At 42.2% G+C, this 17,605-nt stretch overlaps 1 protein-coding gene across 6 annotated transcripts in view; it reads right to left on the bottom strand.

Moving 5' to 3' along the window:
• Positions 1-659: 659 nt before the first annotated feature.
• The window catches only part of MB21D2 (Mab-21 domain containing 2), a 124,924-nt gene continuing 107,978 nt past the window's right edge, over positions 660-17,605 (bottom strand). For 5 of the 6 annotated variants that reach the window (XM_055568682.1, XM_055568681.1, XM_055568685.1 and 2 more), the window contains one exon: positions 660-3,706. In XM_055568682.1, coding sequence (XP_055424657.1) covers positions 2,442-3,706 — 1,265 coding nt within the window. In that variant the 3' untranslated portion in view covers positions 660-2,441. Of the gene's footprint in view, positions 3,707-11,694; positions 11,833-17,605 lie in introns of all 6 variants that reach the window. The other variant, XM_055568684.1, reaches the window with a different exon arrangement.

Raw genomic sequence — 17,605 nt, 5'->3', positions numbered from 1 at the left:
TAGCTCATAAATTCCCACAACCTAAAGAAGCAGATGTAAGTAATACCACATTGATAACCTCTGCCTTAAGGCATTTTATACCTTGAAACAGAGATTATTTTAACCAATCTTCAGGGCTTCAGAAGGACAGAAGTCAGTGATTTGCTTATGTTTCAGACAAGAAAAGGTACCAGACTACCTCTTGTTTCTACTCAGCTTTAAGAATGCCTGACTGAAGAGCCCTAGGTTCATGGCACTGATAGCAAAGCCAAGTGCTTCCTCTTCCACATCCAGGGTGCATGTTGCTGTCCCAGCATCCAAAACTAGAATCACAAGCATGTCCCTGTATGGAACAGATGGCACTGTATGCCCAATCCGTAACTAATGACTGTGATCAGGGAAATGGCTATCTTGATTGGCCTACATCAATCAGGGTGCATGTCCAGAGCTGGGGATGAAGTTATTTCCTGAGAAGGACATAGATTACATGGAGGATAGGTAGATACCAGCAGGAAAATTGGAGACAGGGAAGACTGGACATTGGATTTTCACTACATAGAGACATCTGGCCTGAAAGACAACAGCAAGCCCAGGGCTATATCTACTGAAAATTACTACTGGTATTACTAGTAAGAAAAGTTTCCAGATTACAAACTAACAAATAACAACAAAACTCCAAGGCCAGTATGTTTCTTTTATTATTACTTTTGTTTGATTTAAGATGGTTGAATGATTTCATTTTCATTCATAAGCATTACAATAATTCCCATGCAAAAACCAAGACTGCATATGCCTGATTTCAATTGGCCAAAATCTACCCCGTGAGACTGGACATTCAAGATCAAAGTGTTGCTTGACCTTTCCAACAGTAGACAGCACAGTAATCCTTTGAGAGATGGGCAGGCCCCTGGCCTCCCAAACACTACAGTTTGAAATGAGTCCATACCAAAACAAGGAGCCGGTGCCTTGCAGCACCTAAACCTGGCAAGTACTTTCATTCTTAAAGACAGGACACCTCTACACCAAGGCTTCCACCCAGTTATTTCCTGGTTCCTGCTCTATGGCAAAATCTGCTTTTGAATTGGCATGGCATCTTCTATTTGGGGATTAATATTCATTTTTCCTTCCAGTTTTTCTCAAAACTCTCAGAAGAACCAAAGAGACTCTACAAAAAAGCTTAACCCTATAATGTCAAAAGAAATATGGTTGACCCTTGAATAATGTGGGAGTTAGGAACACTGACCTTGTGAGGTCGAATATCCATATATATACTTTATAGTGGACCTTCTATTCATGGTTCCAAACCCATACATTCAACTAACACATTTAGTGAAAAAAAATCTGCATATAAGTGAATCCACGCAGTTTAAACCTGTGTTGTTCAAGGATCAACTATACATACAAAGACAACGACTTTATCAATCATACATTTTCCCCAGCTTCAGATAAAGTCACTCAGCAGGTATAAAGCTTGAAAAACTTCCCTCGGTAAGACAGGAACCAGGAAATTCAAAGAGGACAAAATAGGAACCCACATAAAGGAGAACTAAACAAACACAAAGAATCATTCTATTGATTAAGAGAAATGAGCTAAATGAAGAAATGATAGCATTTCAACAGTAGATGTCAATTTATACTGGAACACACGCATTGGAACTCTGACAATGGCAAAGATTTCATTAGTGCAAATAACAATTGTAATGGTATGTTCATTAACAGGATTTAAATAAGGCTTCAAATAATTACACACTCTAAAACTACCATTTGGAAACCTTAATTCTACTTGGAAAGTTGTCAAAGACACCCTTCCAAACCATCCAAAGTTCTGATTTGAGGACAATTACATTCAATGAAGTTGCTCCAAACATAATTTGTAGCATTATCACTTTCAAAGTCTACATTGTTTGGCAGAGAGGGAGAAATTACCCTGGCCACTGGTCGAAAAAAGTATCGACAAATCCAGCTAACGTACCAGGTAGTTTCCAGATTCAGATGATTTTCAAATATCTGTAGTGATGAACACTCATTAAAAAAAATAAACACAAAGAAAAGCAAAATAAAACATAGAATCCTGAAGTATAAGGAAGAGAGATTTCCCACTCCCACTAGCAATTTTGCACAAAGTATGAAACAGAAAGAAGGGAGATAATTCATGGGCATTTCATCTATGGCTCAAGTTCTCCTTAAAAAAAAAACAAACACCAAACACCAAAACAAAACAATAACTACAAAAAGTAAACAGCAAAATCAGAGGCAGAATATGAAATAGTAATATACTGTTTCAGAGTCTGCACCATCCTGCAGAACCAGGAAACTTAAGATGTGTTCTTAACAGATCCAATCCAGGCTGGATATGTAAAAAAAAAAAAAAAAAAACCCTGAAAGACGGCATCACAAACCACACTACATATTATGAGAGTTTTAGAACCAGAGCAAAAAAAAAAAAAAGGCAGCAAAAATGCTCAGAAAAATTTGTCATCAATTCTGAAATGGGGCCTTGTGACATCATCAGGGTTAATGAAGACAGAGATGGACTTCCCCGGATTCTCAGTCACTAGCTGCTGCAGTTTTTTGGCCAGACGGTCATCGGGCTGGTTGGGGTCCCCTCCATCGGACTGCGGGGAGGGGATGCTGGTGGTGCTCCCTCGCCTCTGGAGCTCCAGCGTCAGCCGGGTGGCTGCCTTGACGTGCTCGATGGCTGTGCGCAGGTGCTCTGCTGGGTCTGAGCGGACCGAGGAGAGCTTCCGCGCGTGGAGCATGACCGTCTCCTCAGACAGGTGCTCCAGCATGTTGCACTGAGGGATGAAGTAATTGGGACACATCTTGTTGACCAGACAGTGCTGCAGGTCATCAATGAGGCCCAGCAAAAAGTGGGCTGCATAGTCTTCTTGGGCCAAGTAGTTGGCCGGAAGTCTGTCACAGGCCCAGAGCATCATGCTCCGCAGGTGGTAGGGGCTGATAGCCTTGGGCCGGGACAGGAGTTTAATGATGATGGCTTTGCAGGCCTGGTAGGCCTGCATGAGGCTGCTGGAGATACACTTCTTCAACTGCACCTCACTCCTGGCAAAGGACAGCCGCCACTCATTGTCTTTCTTTCCCTTGTAGGAGCAAGCTGGCACCAGGTAAAACCCACTGATGACTTCTTCCTCAGTGATCTTCCCATCCCAAAAGTGGTTCTCCATGAGCCAGCTCTGGGCCACTGCCGGCCAACCTTTGAAGGAGACCACTGGGACAATATCATACAACATGCGACTGCTCCCCACACCCAGAATGATGGAGATGATGGTCCCATTCTTTTCCACTTTTTCCACCTTTGGCATCCCTCTCTGGGGTTTCTTCTGTATCTCTGAGAGGACAATGCTGATGGAGTCATAGAACCAGTCAGCCACTTTGGTTGGAGAGAAAAAGTAGTTGGTGGCACCGTTGATGTGATCTACGATGGTGCAGCAGTCTTTCCATTTACTGATCGTCCCCTCGTCGAAGAGCCGAAGGCTCAGCCAAGAGTGACATAAGGCTGAGTGGCGCATATCCAGTGTCACAGGCTGATTACGGTCATGCAGCTTAAGGGCTGGCACCAGGAGAGTGAAGTCCATATCATAGTCGGTCCCTCGGGCATAGACATTAAGCTCATCTAAGTCCAGGTCTACCACACCTTCTCGGACTCCTCCAGAAAGCAGCAGGTACTCATTGGCCACTGGCAGTTTTTGGTCCAGCTTTTGCACCATTCCTAGAAACAGAAAGAGAAAACAGGCTTATACGAAGCACAGACACAAGAGTCTTATTCATCAACACAGAATATGCTGGGCTTCCAAGAGCCATCATTTGTTATCAATACAAAACCACATCTTAGGCTGCTACACGGGCCCAGCCAAGAGTACTTTGTTCATTTTTATCGGTGCTAGAACCCATCCTTTTCCAAAAGATGGGAGAATTATGCAGACTCTTCTCTCATAGTGAAAGCAATATCATTTTCCATCATAAACCGGGGCTCCTCTTCCCTAGTCATCACCTTGGTTACTGGCATTGCCATCCCATTCAGTTGCTCAAGCTGAAAACCTCAGTAAATTTCAACTCTTACTTGCCTTTCTACTGCCAAATCTTATCTGTATAACCTCTGCAACATTTCTCATTCCCTCCCTGTTCTCCATCTCTGCTGTCATCACATAAAGCCTGGCTCTTTCATTTCTTGCCAAAGCAGTCACCCTTCCCCAGGCCTTCCTGCTGAAACATTCCTCTATACAAGAGGAGCTGTGGACACTGAAAGTGGGATACTTCCAGGGGGCAGTGAGGTCATGACTCTTCAAAATAATACCAGTACGTTATTGACCGTTTTCAATGTGTTGACACTTGAGCGGACACTTGATGGTACAAAGGAAAAGGAGGGCAAAATTGCTGGTGCCTTAGCATTAGTCGAGACAGTGGCACAAACTGTATCAACAGTCACTGGATTCTTTATTGTTGGCATGCACTAGCATTAAAAAATTAATAAGCCCGTTTCACTTAAAATCCTTAATAGAAAAGGAAATTGGATTCATTTTCTTCAGTCCCAAATTTCAAATCACCTTTCTGTATGATGAAATTGCCAACACTCAAGTCTCATACTAAATATCGATACAAAAGTGCTTCAAGCAAAGCTCTCATGTTTGAGTTGGAGGTTAAATTAGCTGCTTTATTCATGGAACATCACTTTTAAAGAACTACAGATAAACTATGGGTATTTAGACTTCAGTACGCTTACTTCTTAGAAGAAAAGTTATGACCAACCTAGATAGCATATTGAAAAGCAGACAGTACTTTGCCAACAAAGGTCTGTCTAGTCAAGGCTATGGTTTTTCCTGTGGTCATATATGGATGTGACAGTTGGACTGTGAAGAAGGCTGAGCGCCAAAGAATTGATGCTTTTGAACTGTGGTGTTGGAGAAGACTCTCGAGAGTCCCTTGGACTGCAAGGAGATCCAAGCAGTCCATTCTGAAGGAGATCAGCCCTGGGATTTCTTTGGAGGGAATGATGCTAAAGCTGAAACTCCAGTACTTTGGCCACCTCATGCGAAGAGTTGACTCATTGGAAAAGACTCTGATGCTGGGAGGGATTGGGGGCAGGAGGAGAAGGGGACGACAGAGGATGAGATGGCTGGATGGCATCACTGACTTGATGGACGTGAGTCTGAATGAACTCCGGGAACTGGTGATGGACAGGGAGGCCTGGTGTGCTGCGATTCATGGGGTCGCAATGAGTCGGACATGACTGAGCGACTGAACTGAACTGAACTGATATGATAGACATTTTCTCAAAAACTGAACAAATTGAGGCTGTCTTCACAAAAACAACTGAAATATTTATTGCCAATGAAAACACTGGGACTTTTAAGAAAAAATTAATTTAAAAACTTATCTCCTGCACCATGAATTTAATATCTTCCCAAATTGTATATTTTTCTAATGAGATAGGCAGTGAAACAACAAATGTGATTTTAGGGGATGATATTATGAGTTCTTTGAGCGTAAGAACCATGTTTCAAATATGTATTAAGCAGGAATAGAGGTCTGCATTCAGTGGGCACACAACTGAAGCTGTGACTGAATGACAAAGGAGAAAATTGAGGAAATTAGTAGGCTTAGATATGAAGTACTTATCCAAAGGCAAGACAGAAATGACTGTTCCACGAATAACATATTAACAGAAATTTACTTTCCCTGACTCCTGTCTTTTTATTATGTATTTAGCTGTGCTTCATTATCTGACAAACTCTCAGCATCACTCCATGACTTATTTAACATCTTTTCCTGAAAGATCAAAAAGAATGACTTCCCACTATCATTCCATTAGTCACTGCAGTTACTTTTAATTGGCAGTTTTTTATTCGTAAGGCAATCCCAACGCAAATAAACCATGTATGTGTGTCTGTTATCACTGTACTTCAGAATTTGACATTTGTTTATAAACCTGTGCTCTTTTCATCTTTAAAATCCTATTTTCCAAACAACAAGTGGTAAAGGATCACTTTCTTTTTAAAGCAGTCAATAAATTATCCAACATTAAAGAGGCAACAATTCATCAGAGAGACTTCAGTGTACCTGACTTTTTTAGACTGTGCACACTCTCTGTGCTGTGATATGGCAACAGGATCCCTCTTCAATGAAGGATTTCTTGTCTCAGGTACTGGGGCTGTCGATGCAGTCCCTTAAGTTACTGCAAAGAGCCACCTCAACCAAGATCACCTCCTGCGGTTGGGGTTAGGGTGACAGGTACACATACTGTAAGCAATCAGTATGGAAGTGCCCCAGTACAGGATACTCGGACAAGTTACTGGAATCCAGAGTTCCCAGTGGGACCCATTGAGGCTGTCACTGTACCAGCAAGGACACCTGACTTCACCCTCCACCTGATCCTGCTTCTCTCCCCTCCCTTCCACAGGTGCAGGTCCCCAGGTGCTTCTTTATAAATATTCTAACTCCATCTCCGGGGCTACTTCATGAGGAGCCCAATCTAAAACACTACATACTAACCCAAGCAGCCTTCACTACAAATCAGCGCTGAACTCCTTTTCCTTTTAAAAGTGGTTTTTAAAAGTCAGACAGCCACCAGAGTTGAAAGTTATCATACACACCAAGACAAAGATGGTTACCTCACTTATCATATTTCAGTATTAATCTCACCTTGACAAAGTAATAACTACTACCACCCCAAGTTTTAGGAGTAGCTCTAAAAGATAGGATTGAACTTTCAGAATTCCAGGTAGGTGCTGAAAATCATTTTTACTATTTTACAGACTCACATGGAGGTACAGATACTTTCAAAAAGAAACATTTCAACACTGTAAAGCAATTATCCTCCAATTTAAAAAAAATTAAAAAGAAACATTTGATATTGAAATAATTTACTCATTATTTCATATAATGTTTCACTCTAGCACTTGGAGTGCCACAAATACACAGGGGAAAACCTTGACATGCTGGGTTGTAATGTTAATGCAAGCTCATGTGTCTGAAGCACAATGAAGCCAAAGAAACTGCAATGTCGGAGTCTGGAGGAGAAAAAGGTTTACTTCAGGGCCCTGCAAAGAGACAAGGTGGCCTATGCCATAAGAAGCCAGAAGCTCTCTGAAAGTTTTCAGCAAAGCATGTTTATAAGGCAGGTGAAGGACAGGGGTTGGGGGGTTGAAGGGGGGTGTCGCAGGATATGTGATCAGCTTGTGCACAATTCTCTGACTGGCTGATGATGAGGGAACAGGGTGGTGTTACAAGGGTTGACTTTATCAGTCCTTCGGTTCCAAAAGGCCTTGGGGCTTGTGTGTTCCTGGTGATTAAGTGGTTAACATTTTCCATTTGTTGGAGGGGGAGAGGTTTTATACATTTGCAAATGTAAATCAAGTACTATTATCTAGGTACTTTAGAAAGGAGATAAAGGTGAGGATATGGGGGAAGGCCCCATGGGGTCCTGCATGGTTACAGCAATTAGTAAGAAGATCTGAATTGATTAGTAGCACTGTTATATGGACACTGCACAAAATTCTATACATCCTTTTGTCCTAGGCAGGATCCAGCTGGCTCTGAGCACACTGGTCAGGATCTGTCTACACAACCAGAATAACATGTGCAGTAATGGGCTGGGGATAATTTGTTTACAAACCCGTCACTGAACTTTTACTTGGACTGCCACAATTTTGTTCCAATAGTTACAGGTGAGGAAAACAAGCTAAAATTCCCTTGTGCCCTCTGCTGGATTAAAGAAGTTTTAACACATTTTCACTTAGTGGTGGTGGTGTTCAGTCACTCAGTTGTCTCCAACTCTTGGTGACCCCATGGACTGCAGCATGCCAGGCTTCCCTGCCCTTCACCATCTCCTGGAGTTTGCTCAAACTCATGTCCATTGAGTTTATGATGCCATCCAATCCTCTCATCCACAATCATCTGCCTTCAATCTTTCCCAGCATCAGGCTCTTTACCAATGAGTTGGCTCTTCACATCAGGTGGCCAAAGTACTGGAGCTTAGGCTTCAGCACCACTCCTTCCAATGAATATTCAGGGTTGATTTCCTTTAGGATTGACTGGTTTGATCTCCTTGCTGTCCAAGGTACTCTCAAGAGTCTTCTCCAGCACCACAGTTCAAAAGCATCAGTTTTTTGGTGCTCAGCCTTTTTTATTATTCAGCCCTCACACCCATATATGACTATTGGAGAAACCATAGCTTTGACAATACAGACCTTTGTAGGTAAAGTAATGTCTCTGCTTTTTAATACGCTGTCTAGGTTTGTCATTTCTGTTCTTCCAAGGAGCAAGCATCTTTTAATTTCATGGCTACAGTCACCGTCCACCAAGTCACTGGTGATTCTGGAGCCCAAGACAATAAAGTCTGTCCCTGTTTCCATTGTTTCCCCATCTATTTGCCATGAAGTGATGGGCCCAGATGCCATGATCTTCGTTTTTTGAATGTTGAGTTTTAAGCCAGCTTGTTAGTGTGTACACTAGAATATTCCTTTTTCCTCCCAATTGTTGCTTATGTACCTAAAATGTTGACCCTTCTTTCAGAATAGCCATATAATGTATTTGCCTAAATTTGGATATTCAGGAGTTAGAATAATGTTGAACATTTCTTATTTCTTTAAAAAGGGAAGTGAAAACTTGAGCAGTAGCGAGAATATAGCTGAAGCTCATTTGCTAAGCTCTTAGGAGTTAGAAACAAAGTCCCAAAGGCCACACTGTTCCGGAAGCTGATCCCCCGAGACCTCCACATTTACATTTAGCCTGCCTGAGCCCATTAGTCCGCACTTGTACAAATTATCTGGTAGCACAAATTGGAGCCTTCCCCAGCGCTATACAAACTCAAATGCCCTCCTTGAAAACTTTCCTGGGCTAAGTATAAGTGAAAATCAGCTGACATCAGCTATCATCCCAGATGGGTTGCCAGGCAACGAAAACACAGCCAGGGGCTGAGAGGGAAAAAAAAATTCTACTGTACACTTTGGCTGTAGGCATTAGTTTCAACAAATGCCATCTCTGAACTGATCCAAGGATTTTTGTATAATTACAGGATATTTTTGTGATATCAAGTGTCTCTGACTGTGTAGCTATTAGTAAATTATCCAAAACCGTGAGTGAGAACAAAAGACAGATTGAACACATACCACTGAGCTTGTTAAAAGAGCTTATTCCCCTGGGTGGGTCTCTTCCTTTCAAGGAGCATTGGCATATGTTTGCTTTTAAAAACAAAGTAAAACTGCCTCCCAGCCTCCCTTTCCGTAATTGATTTCAACTTCTTTCATAGTTTCTACTTAAGAGGACTTTAATATTACTGTTTTAGGTACTGGGTCCCAAAGTTTAAGGACTAAGTTCCTGTCATCCTCTTAAGTTCTTTGCTTTTCAACATCAAGTGAAACAAAAAGAACATCAAGTTCTTTGCTTTACAACATCAAGTGAAAAATGGAACTCTGCCTCAGACTCCCTTATATTCCAGTGAATAAAACTTTTCCACAAACATATAATACGGGATGGCTGACACCAGAACACAAGAACTAAGTGTCATTTGTCTTCTTCCACCTTCACAGCTTCACTGGTGTGCATATATGAGAACCCAACCAGTAAGCAGATGCATGAAATTAGTACTTGTATGTGAAAATGCAAGTGACATCACTCAGTCATGTCCGACTCTTTGCGACCCCATGGACTGTAGCCTATCAGGCTCCTCTGTCCATGAGATTTTCTAGGCAAGAGTACTGGAGTGGGCTGCCATTTCCTTCTCCAGGGGATCTTCCCGACCCAGGGATCAAACCCTGGTCTCCTGCATTGCAGACAGATGCTTTACCGTCGGAGCCACCAGGGAAGCCCAGTACTTGTACAGATTCCTTTAAAAAAAAAGAATTCCTAACTATGGTGAGGAGATAAAGATCTATCAAAGAGGTAAAACTTTTATGTCTTGCAATTAAAGCTACAGAATACCTTTTACCTCTCTATATATCTTTGATTATGTATATAAAAAAGATTTCTATGTAGATAAAAAAGACCTGAATATCTCAATAATATTCATTGTTTCATAAAAAAACTATTACCTTTTCACCTCAACTTATGTGAAATATCAATAACAGTGCCTTTATGGCACTGATCCTTAATAGTAGGAAGGGTACAGAATGGGATAAATTTGACAAAGTCCTTTTATGACTCTGATACATTCTCTAGGGGAGCAGTCTCCTTAGCTGTTAATAAACAATATAAAACCTTCTTATAAGAACATAATAACTTATGCTTGAAATATTTTTGTCAAGCTTGATTGTCTGAGTTGCATTCTGAGAAGTGGGCATGGCCACCCTCTTAAAAAGTCACCAATCTTTGGGATTTTTAATGACTTCAATTTGAGGAAAGTTTCTGCATTTTCTTTATTCACAGATAGAAATGATCTATATGATGTCCCTCACTTTATATGTGAAAGACTTAAGTTCAGAGAGGAGAAATCATTAATTCAAGGTCACAGAGCGCAAGGGACAGGATAACAGGACTGTCTTATTCCCACAGTGGTTGTGAAGGTCAGAGTAGCACATGCACACCATTCTCCCTATGACAAGACCCGACTTGACATGAATGCAAACTGGCTGGGAAGGGAAGCAGCGGAGGTCTCAAGGCAAAATGCCAGCTTTGCACTTCTGCTGCTCAAAGCTTTAGTGTGACCTTGACAGGCAGCAGATCATGCCTGATAATCCGCATTTATCAGAAGGAAGAATGCACCTGATTTGTCTTCAAGAAGCTACTCATTTTTCCCAAATAAATACCCTATGAAACACAGGAAATACAGAAGCAAGACACCAACGGGGCTTCCCAGTTGTCAATAATCTGCTGAGTGACCACTAATAGTAACAACTACATGTTTTATTAATATAAGTCAGAGAGTCTGTTTTATTTAGCATAACTCTGAGACAACTGCATACAATTCTTATTTTTATTTGTTTTTAGCCATGCCGTGTGGCTAAAAATGTGGGATCTTGGTTCCCTGACCAGGAATTGAACTCACACCCGCTATATTGGAAGTACAGAGTCTTAACCACTGACTGCCAGCAAAGTCCCCAACTGCATGTGATTTTCTTTAAACCTTTTAGAGAACTGATTAAATCATGGATGGTAATAACCTATTGACTAAATATATATAGTAATAGGACTTATTTGAAAGATGCCTCCTCAAAGAAGTCTTCCTTGATCTTTCCCCATCTTAAGACTAATGTCTGTGAAAACATTGGAATTAGAGCAAGATAGGCTTGAGTTTGAATCCTGGGTTTGTCATTTACTTCTTAAGTAAGACTGACAAATTATTTAAATTCTCTGAGTTTCCAATTCCTCATCTATTCAAAATGAAACAAAGAAAACTGCACTTCTAGGGTTGATATGAAATATCTAAGCACATAGTGGGAGAAGGCAATGGCACCCCACTCCAGTACTCTTGCCTGGGAAGTCCCATGGACAGAGGAGCCTGGTAGGCTGCAGTCCATGGGGTTGCAAAGAGTCGGACGTGACTGAGTGACTTCACTTTCACTTTTTACTTTCATGCATTGGAGAAGGAAACGGCAACCCACTCCAGTGTTCTTGCCTGGAGAATCCCAGGGACGGGGGAGCCTGGTGGGCTGCTGTCTATGGGGTCGCACAGAGTCGGACACGACTGAAGCGACTTAGCAGCAGCAGCAGCAGCAAGCACATAGTGGGCTCCCCAGGTGGCGCTAGTGGTAAAGAGCCCACCTGTAAATGTGGGAGACATAAGAGACATAGCTTCGATCCCTGGATCCGGAAGATCCCCTGGAGGAGGTCATGGCAACCTATTCCATTATTCTTGCCTGGAGAATCCCATGGACAGAGGAGCCTGGTGGGCTACGGAACCTAGGGTCATAAAGAGTCAGGCATGACCAAAGCAACTTAGCACACATGCAAGCATGTAGTATGTAGTTCATTCTCCCCATAAATTCTTCCCTTTCTCCACTACCTAAAAAACTGGATTAGCCAAACAACTCCTATCCCACAGAGCTGATAATCTATCTCAAGGCTCTGAGCATGTGAAGGCCTACAAAGCATGTTAGATGAAGGGACGTGAGTGGAGCATCCTTTCCTCCCTGTACCTAGACTGAAGCTGGTCCAGGGATGCCTCCTCTGGAGGCTGCCATGGGGCAGCACGGCACACAGACTGGCATGTGAGGGTGAGCAGGATTCCAGCCCTTTCTTGTTTCGTCAGAACAAATGCCCTGTAAAATGAACAATCTACACACCCCTATAGGACCTTGATTTGAATTCTTACCTTAGCACTTTCTATACCTATAATCATAGTGGCTGCATTCATGACTTACTGTCCCTCCTTAACAAGACAACAACATAATGCATTTGGCACAGTAATTGGCAAAGAGGGTCAGTAAATGAAAGATGCTCTCCCACTCACTCGTCTATGAGCTCCTGCTGTCAAGGTTTTATTACTGCAGGGGCTAATACAGACTTTGGGATGGGTGGGCAACTCCGTATTGGGTGTACTGTTTGGTTCAGTCAATTTGACTATTTCATCAACCACAACTTGAGAATCATGGTATTTGCCATATAATGTAGTAGGAAATATTATCAGCACATCTCTATAAAATCAAAGATTATGTTGGGGAAAAAAGTAAAAGCCTCTCTAGTCTTTCTTAAAAATTAAAATTCAAGTTCTAAAAGTTGGTGGATTTTGGCAAAGTTTACTAAGCTATTCTGAATAGAATGAACATGGGTTAGACCTGGTTCAAGTACTAGTCATCGAGGACCAACCTAATCAAACACTCTGGGCCTCAGTTCCCTTCTGCGAAATGGGAGAACAGCAACCAAGAGCTTGTTTGGTGGCCAGGAGGATAAAAAAAGAAAATACACACCAAATTACTTAGTGTGTGGTCTGGTTCTTAAGTGGCAATCAATAAACAGAGGCTTCTGGAGATGTGCCCACATTATCAATATATTTTTCCCATCTAATAAGTCTTGCCCTTTTCCTCCTTTTAACTTCTTGGGATCGTTAAAAAACCTCATAGTTTCTACCAAGCAAGACTTACTGGCAAGACTCAAAGGACAGCAATCTCATTAGCGCCACCTAGCAGCCTCCCACAGCTACAACAGGGCAGGAGAGCTAGGTTTTAATTTACAAAAGGAGTGATCATTTAAGGAGGCTCATTCTTGAAAGGTAAAAACAGTAGCAAGTGAAAAACAAGAGTGATGCCAATATGGTATCATAAAGCTACACAAGGATACAGAAATATATCAGCAATGACCAGACTGCCTCTCTCCTGATCTTCAGAAGAAGCAAGAAACTTCTAATGGAGATGTTCAGTTCAGTTCAGTCGCTCAGTCTTGTCCGACTCTTTGCGACCCCAAGAATTGCAGCACGCCAGGCGTCCCTGTCCATCACTAACTCCCGGAGTTCACTCAGACTCACATCCATCGAGTCAGTGATGCATCCAGCCATCTCATCCTCTGTCGTCCCCTTCTCCTCCTGCCCCCAATCCCTCCCAGCGTCAGTCTTTTCCAATGAGTCAACTCTTTGCATGAGGAGATGTTCAGGATTAAGTTAAACGTATCCTCCCTCATAGACTGAAGGCAGGAGGAGAAGGGGATGACAGAGATGGTTGGATGGCATCAGACTCAATGGACATGAGTTTCAGCAAGCTCCGGGAGATGGTGAAAGACAGAGAAGCCTGGCATGCTGCAGTCCATGGGGTCACAAAGGGTTGGACACAACTCAGTGACTGAGCAACAACAACAAATCCTCTTTTGTCTCTGCCTGTGGCAGCTGAGTCTGTCCTGTATTCCTTCCTCATTTGGGGATGTATATGCAAACTACTTTGTGACCCTCAAACTGGAAAGCTGGGTTTGATAGGCAGGGGTAGAGTCTCTTATTTTAGAGGAGGAATAATGAAGGAAGCCAAGTCCAGTAAATTGCAAGGATGGAAGTAGGATTCAAAACTCAGATTTGAATGTGACCCATTCATTCAAAACTCAGATTTGAATGTGAAGATCATGCATGTGACCCATAGGTATTGGTGCCTCCTCTGGCCTAGTACTCTTTCAGATACTGAAAACTCAAGAGAAACCCATAGTCCCCATTGAATGATCCTTATCATGGAGTGAGAAAGCCAGATACAATTGCTTCGATCAGGAGAGACGAGATTATGATGAACCTAAAACTCAGATGTCAAACCGCAAAGTCTTATTTTTCATTCATGCCACGTGACCAGCAGGGGTTGCTGGCTGGGGCTCTTCTTTCCTTCATCCAGGATCCAGATGGATAGAGTAACCCTCATCTAGAACTTCACAGACTCTTTACTGGAGGAAAAGGAAGCCCTGGAAGATCTCTTTTCGACAGCTACATGCTTTGGCCTGGGAATGACATCTATCACTTGCATTCACACATCGCTGGCCAAAACTAGTCCCACCCAACTGCAGGGAAGAAACTGCAGTTCTACCTCATTCAAGGAAAGCAGAGAGACAGAAATATCTGATAAGCAGCACAAACAACTCCCACACTAATCAAATAATCACACATTCTAATGAACATATAATTACAAGCTGAGATAATAACTTTGAAAGAAGCGAATAACGGTGCTAGCCAAAACACAGTGGAGGAGGAGAAGGGCAAATTGCTTATCCTGGAGAATGGAAAATTCAAGAAGACCATGAGATACACCTTTAAATATGTGATGAGTTGTCCTGGTAAAGGAGAAATGAACTTTACCTTTATAATTCCACTAAGCAGAAGGAGTATATATGGGAAAAAAAATCAGTCTAATCTATAAATGGAAAACTCATCTATCTGGTAGAATTTTCTAACAAGGCTGCCTACAGCGAGAGTGAACTTCCTATTCCAAGAAATAACCAATCAGCATCTTCAGCAGGGGTGAAGACTAAAAATACTGACATGTGATAGAGCCTGAGTACAGATGTCTGCCGAGGTGGCTGCCCATCACCAAAGTCTACTGCTGAGGGCAGACAACTGTAACACAGACTCATGTCCAATGTGGGCTCCATAATAGGCACGAGAAGAAATCCAGGCGAATCCTGTGTTCTAACACAGGAGGCTCTTCTCTCTCACCTGTTTTACTCTGTCATTTCTAATCCAGCTGCTGCCTCACCCTCCAACCAACGTGCCAATTTTAAAAAGAGATCTCCATACTAGCAATAACACATCACAGCAAAAGGACTGACTTTACAAAGCATGTTCTCAGAGTATGTACATCTCATGTAGAGGGCTCTCTGAGAGGGGCACAGACACTGGTTGGCTCTGCTACGCATTAAGGCACAGACTTTTCTTCTGTCTTCTTGGCACTTTCAAGTAGGTCATCTTGTCCCCATTTTACAGATGAGGAAACCAAGATAACTAACACTTGAAGGAACTGTCCATTGCCATAAAAACTGAGCAGGGATGAAAATTCAGGTTGTTATCATACTCTTTTCACTATCCCATGATGCTTTCCAATTAAATGGGCTCTCTTGAGAGAGTAAATATTTAATGTCTATGGACCTTTAAAACATTACAAAGAACAGTTAGTGGAAGCTTCTTTCTCTCTCCAAAAATAAATTCTATTTTTGAGGAAATGATTTTTAAGGCAGATTAAAAGCTTATTTTAGCCACCCCTGGGGAATGAAGTATTATGAGCAAAATGGGTCAAGGATTATAGGAAAGACATGATTACAAATGACTTTTTTAAGTGAACATCTGGTGCTGTGACACAGAGCAATGTGAGCATCACGTGCGTGCTGCAGACCTAACCCTCTGACAATTCTAAACGAGCACGCCGCAAGTGTTTTAATCCCCAAGGCATCCTTGCGATTCTTTCAGCCCCTCAAGACAATCTCTGAAAATGTTCCTATATATGCAAGTGCATAGCTTAATTTGCTTACTCTAATCAAACAGCAAAGCCTGAATTTTAAAGTCATATCCCCCAAGTTTTTACTACCAGATTAAAGAGACAGAGAGTGGTCAAGAGCATTATTACCAAAGGACATACTAACCACTAAGCCAGAAGTTCTTACTGAGTTCTGAAACAAGATAGTTTTTTTTCCCCCCCCTTGGTGGACATAATAGTATCTACCACCATTACTTTCTTCCTCCGTGCAGAATTCAGCTCAGATATGCTGAACCATGGGGAAATAAGCATGAAGAATTCTGTGCCTTTTCATTGGGGGAAAAAAAAAAATCAAAACAACCCAAGTGTTATCCTTGAGTCTGCAGCAAGAGGTATTCCCCTTGTGACCCCAGCAGCCAATGCATCACTGTTGATTAAAAAGAGGCCCTACTAGCGGCTTAGACAGTAAAGAATCTGTCTGCAATGCAGAAGACCCGGGTTCAATCCCTGGGTTGGGAAGATCCCCTAGAGAAGGGAATGGCAACCCACTCTGGTATTGAAGGCTTGGGAAAGCCCATGGAGGAGCCTAGTGGGCTACAATCCATGGGGTCACAAAGAGTTGGAAACGACTAAGTGACTAACACCTTCACCTTCTACTAGCTATGGTCTACACTACACACTTAGAATTGCTACGTTAGCTCAAAAACGACTGCAATTTATATAAACAAGATCCAGCAAAAGGATTTAAAATCTGTCACTGGCTAGCATAACTCCCATCTTAAATTTTATTTACTTTGGAAATTTTCAAACATAGCGAATTATAGAGATAATAGTATAATGAATCGCCATGGACCCACTATTCAGTTTCAACAATTACTTATGCCATTCTTTGTTTCATTTATCCCTATATTTTTTGGCTGTAATTCTTTAAAGTAAAGCCGAGATATATTCATTTCATTCATAAACACTTCAAGATATTTGTCTGACAAAATCTTCTTAGAACTGTAACCATTTTCACATCTAAAGAAGATTTAAAATAACTACTACTACTCATGATTATTATTATTGACTTCACCGATTTTACCCTTTTTCCTAGTATGTGTGCATATCCGTGTGTGTGTGTGTGTGTGTGTGTGTGTGTGTGTGTGTAGGAGAGCTTGTTGATGCCATCCCTACCCTGCAGCCATGGTAGGCAATTTCCTGCACGATGGCAGCTACCCTCCTCAAGGTCAGTGATTCTGCTCCTCGGCCAGAGGGTCATCTCTGCTCGGCACCACTGGGAGGCACAGGGGAGTTCACGCAGACACCAGTGGTGGGCAGGAATCAGCAGACAAATGCCCCAACTTCCCCAGACTGTGGTGGGACAATTCTAAGATGAGTGCTACACAGCTTCCCAGAGGGTCCCACGAGATGAATCTGCTCACCAACAGCCCCTTAATTGGCTTTTATCCCTTTGTCTCAACTGCTCTTCTTGCTCCCTCATGCTTCTTACTATCATCTCACAAGTAAGCCACTACGTTGCGAGTTTACTGGAATCCTTCAGGGTGAAAGTTTTCAGATTGATATACTTGGAGGGGCTTCCCAGGAGACAGTTGTGAAGGGGAACCCGCCTGACAATGCAGGAGACATAAGAGATGTGGGTTTGATCCTTGGGTTGAGAAGATGCCCTGGAGAAGGAGATGGCAACCCACTCCAGTATTCTTGCATGGGAAATCCATGGACAGAGAAGCCTGGTGGGCTACAGTACACAGAGTTGCACAGAGTCAGACATAACTGAAGCAATTTAGCACATATACTTGGATAGA

This window comes from Bubalus kerabau, chromosome 2, assembly GCF_029407905.1.
Source record: "Bubalus kerabau isolate K-KA32 ecotype Philippines breed swamp buffalo chromosome 2, PCC_UOA_SB_1v2, whole genome shotgun sequence".
NCBI lineage: Eukaryota > Metazoa > Chordata > Mammalia > Artiodactyla > Bovidae > Bubalus > Bubalus kerabau.
The sequence above is the reverse complement of the archived record's forward strand: the minus strand, read 5'-3'. Positions and strand labels throughout refer to the sequence as shown.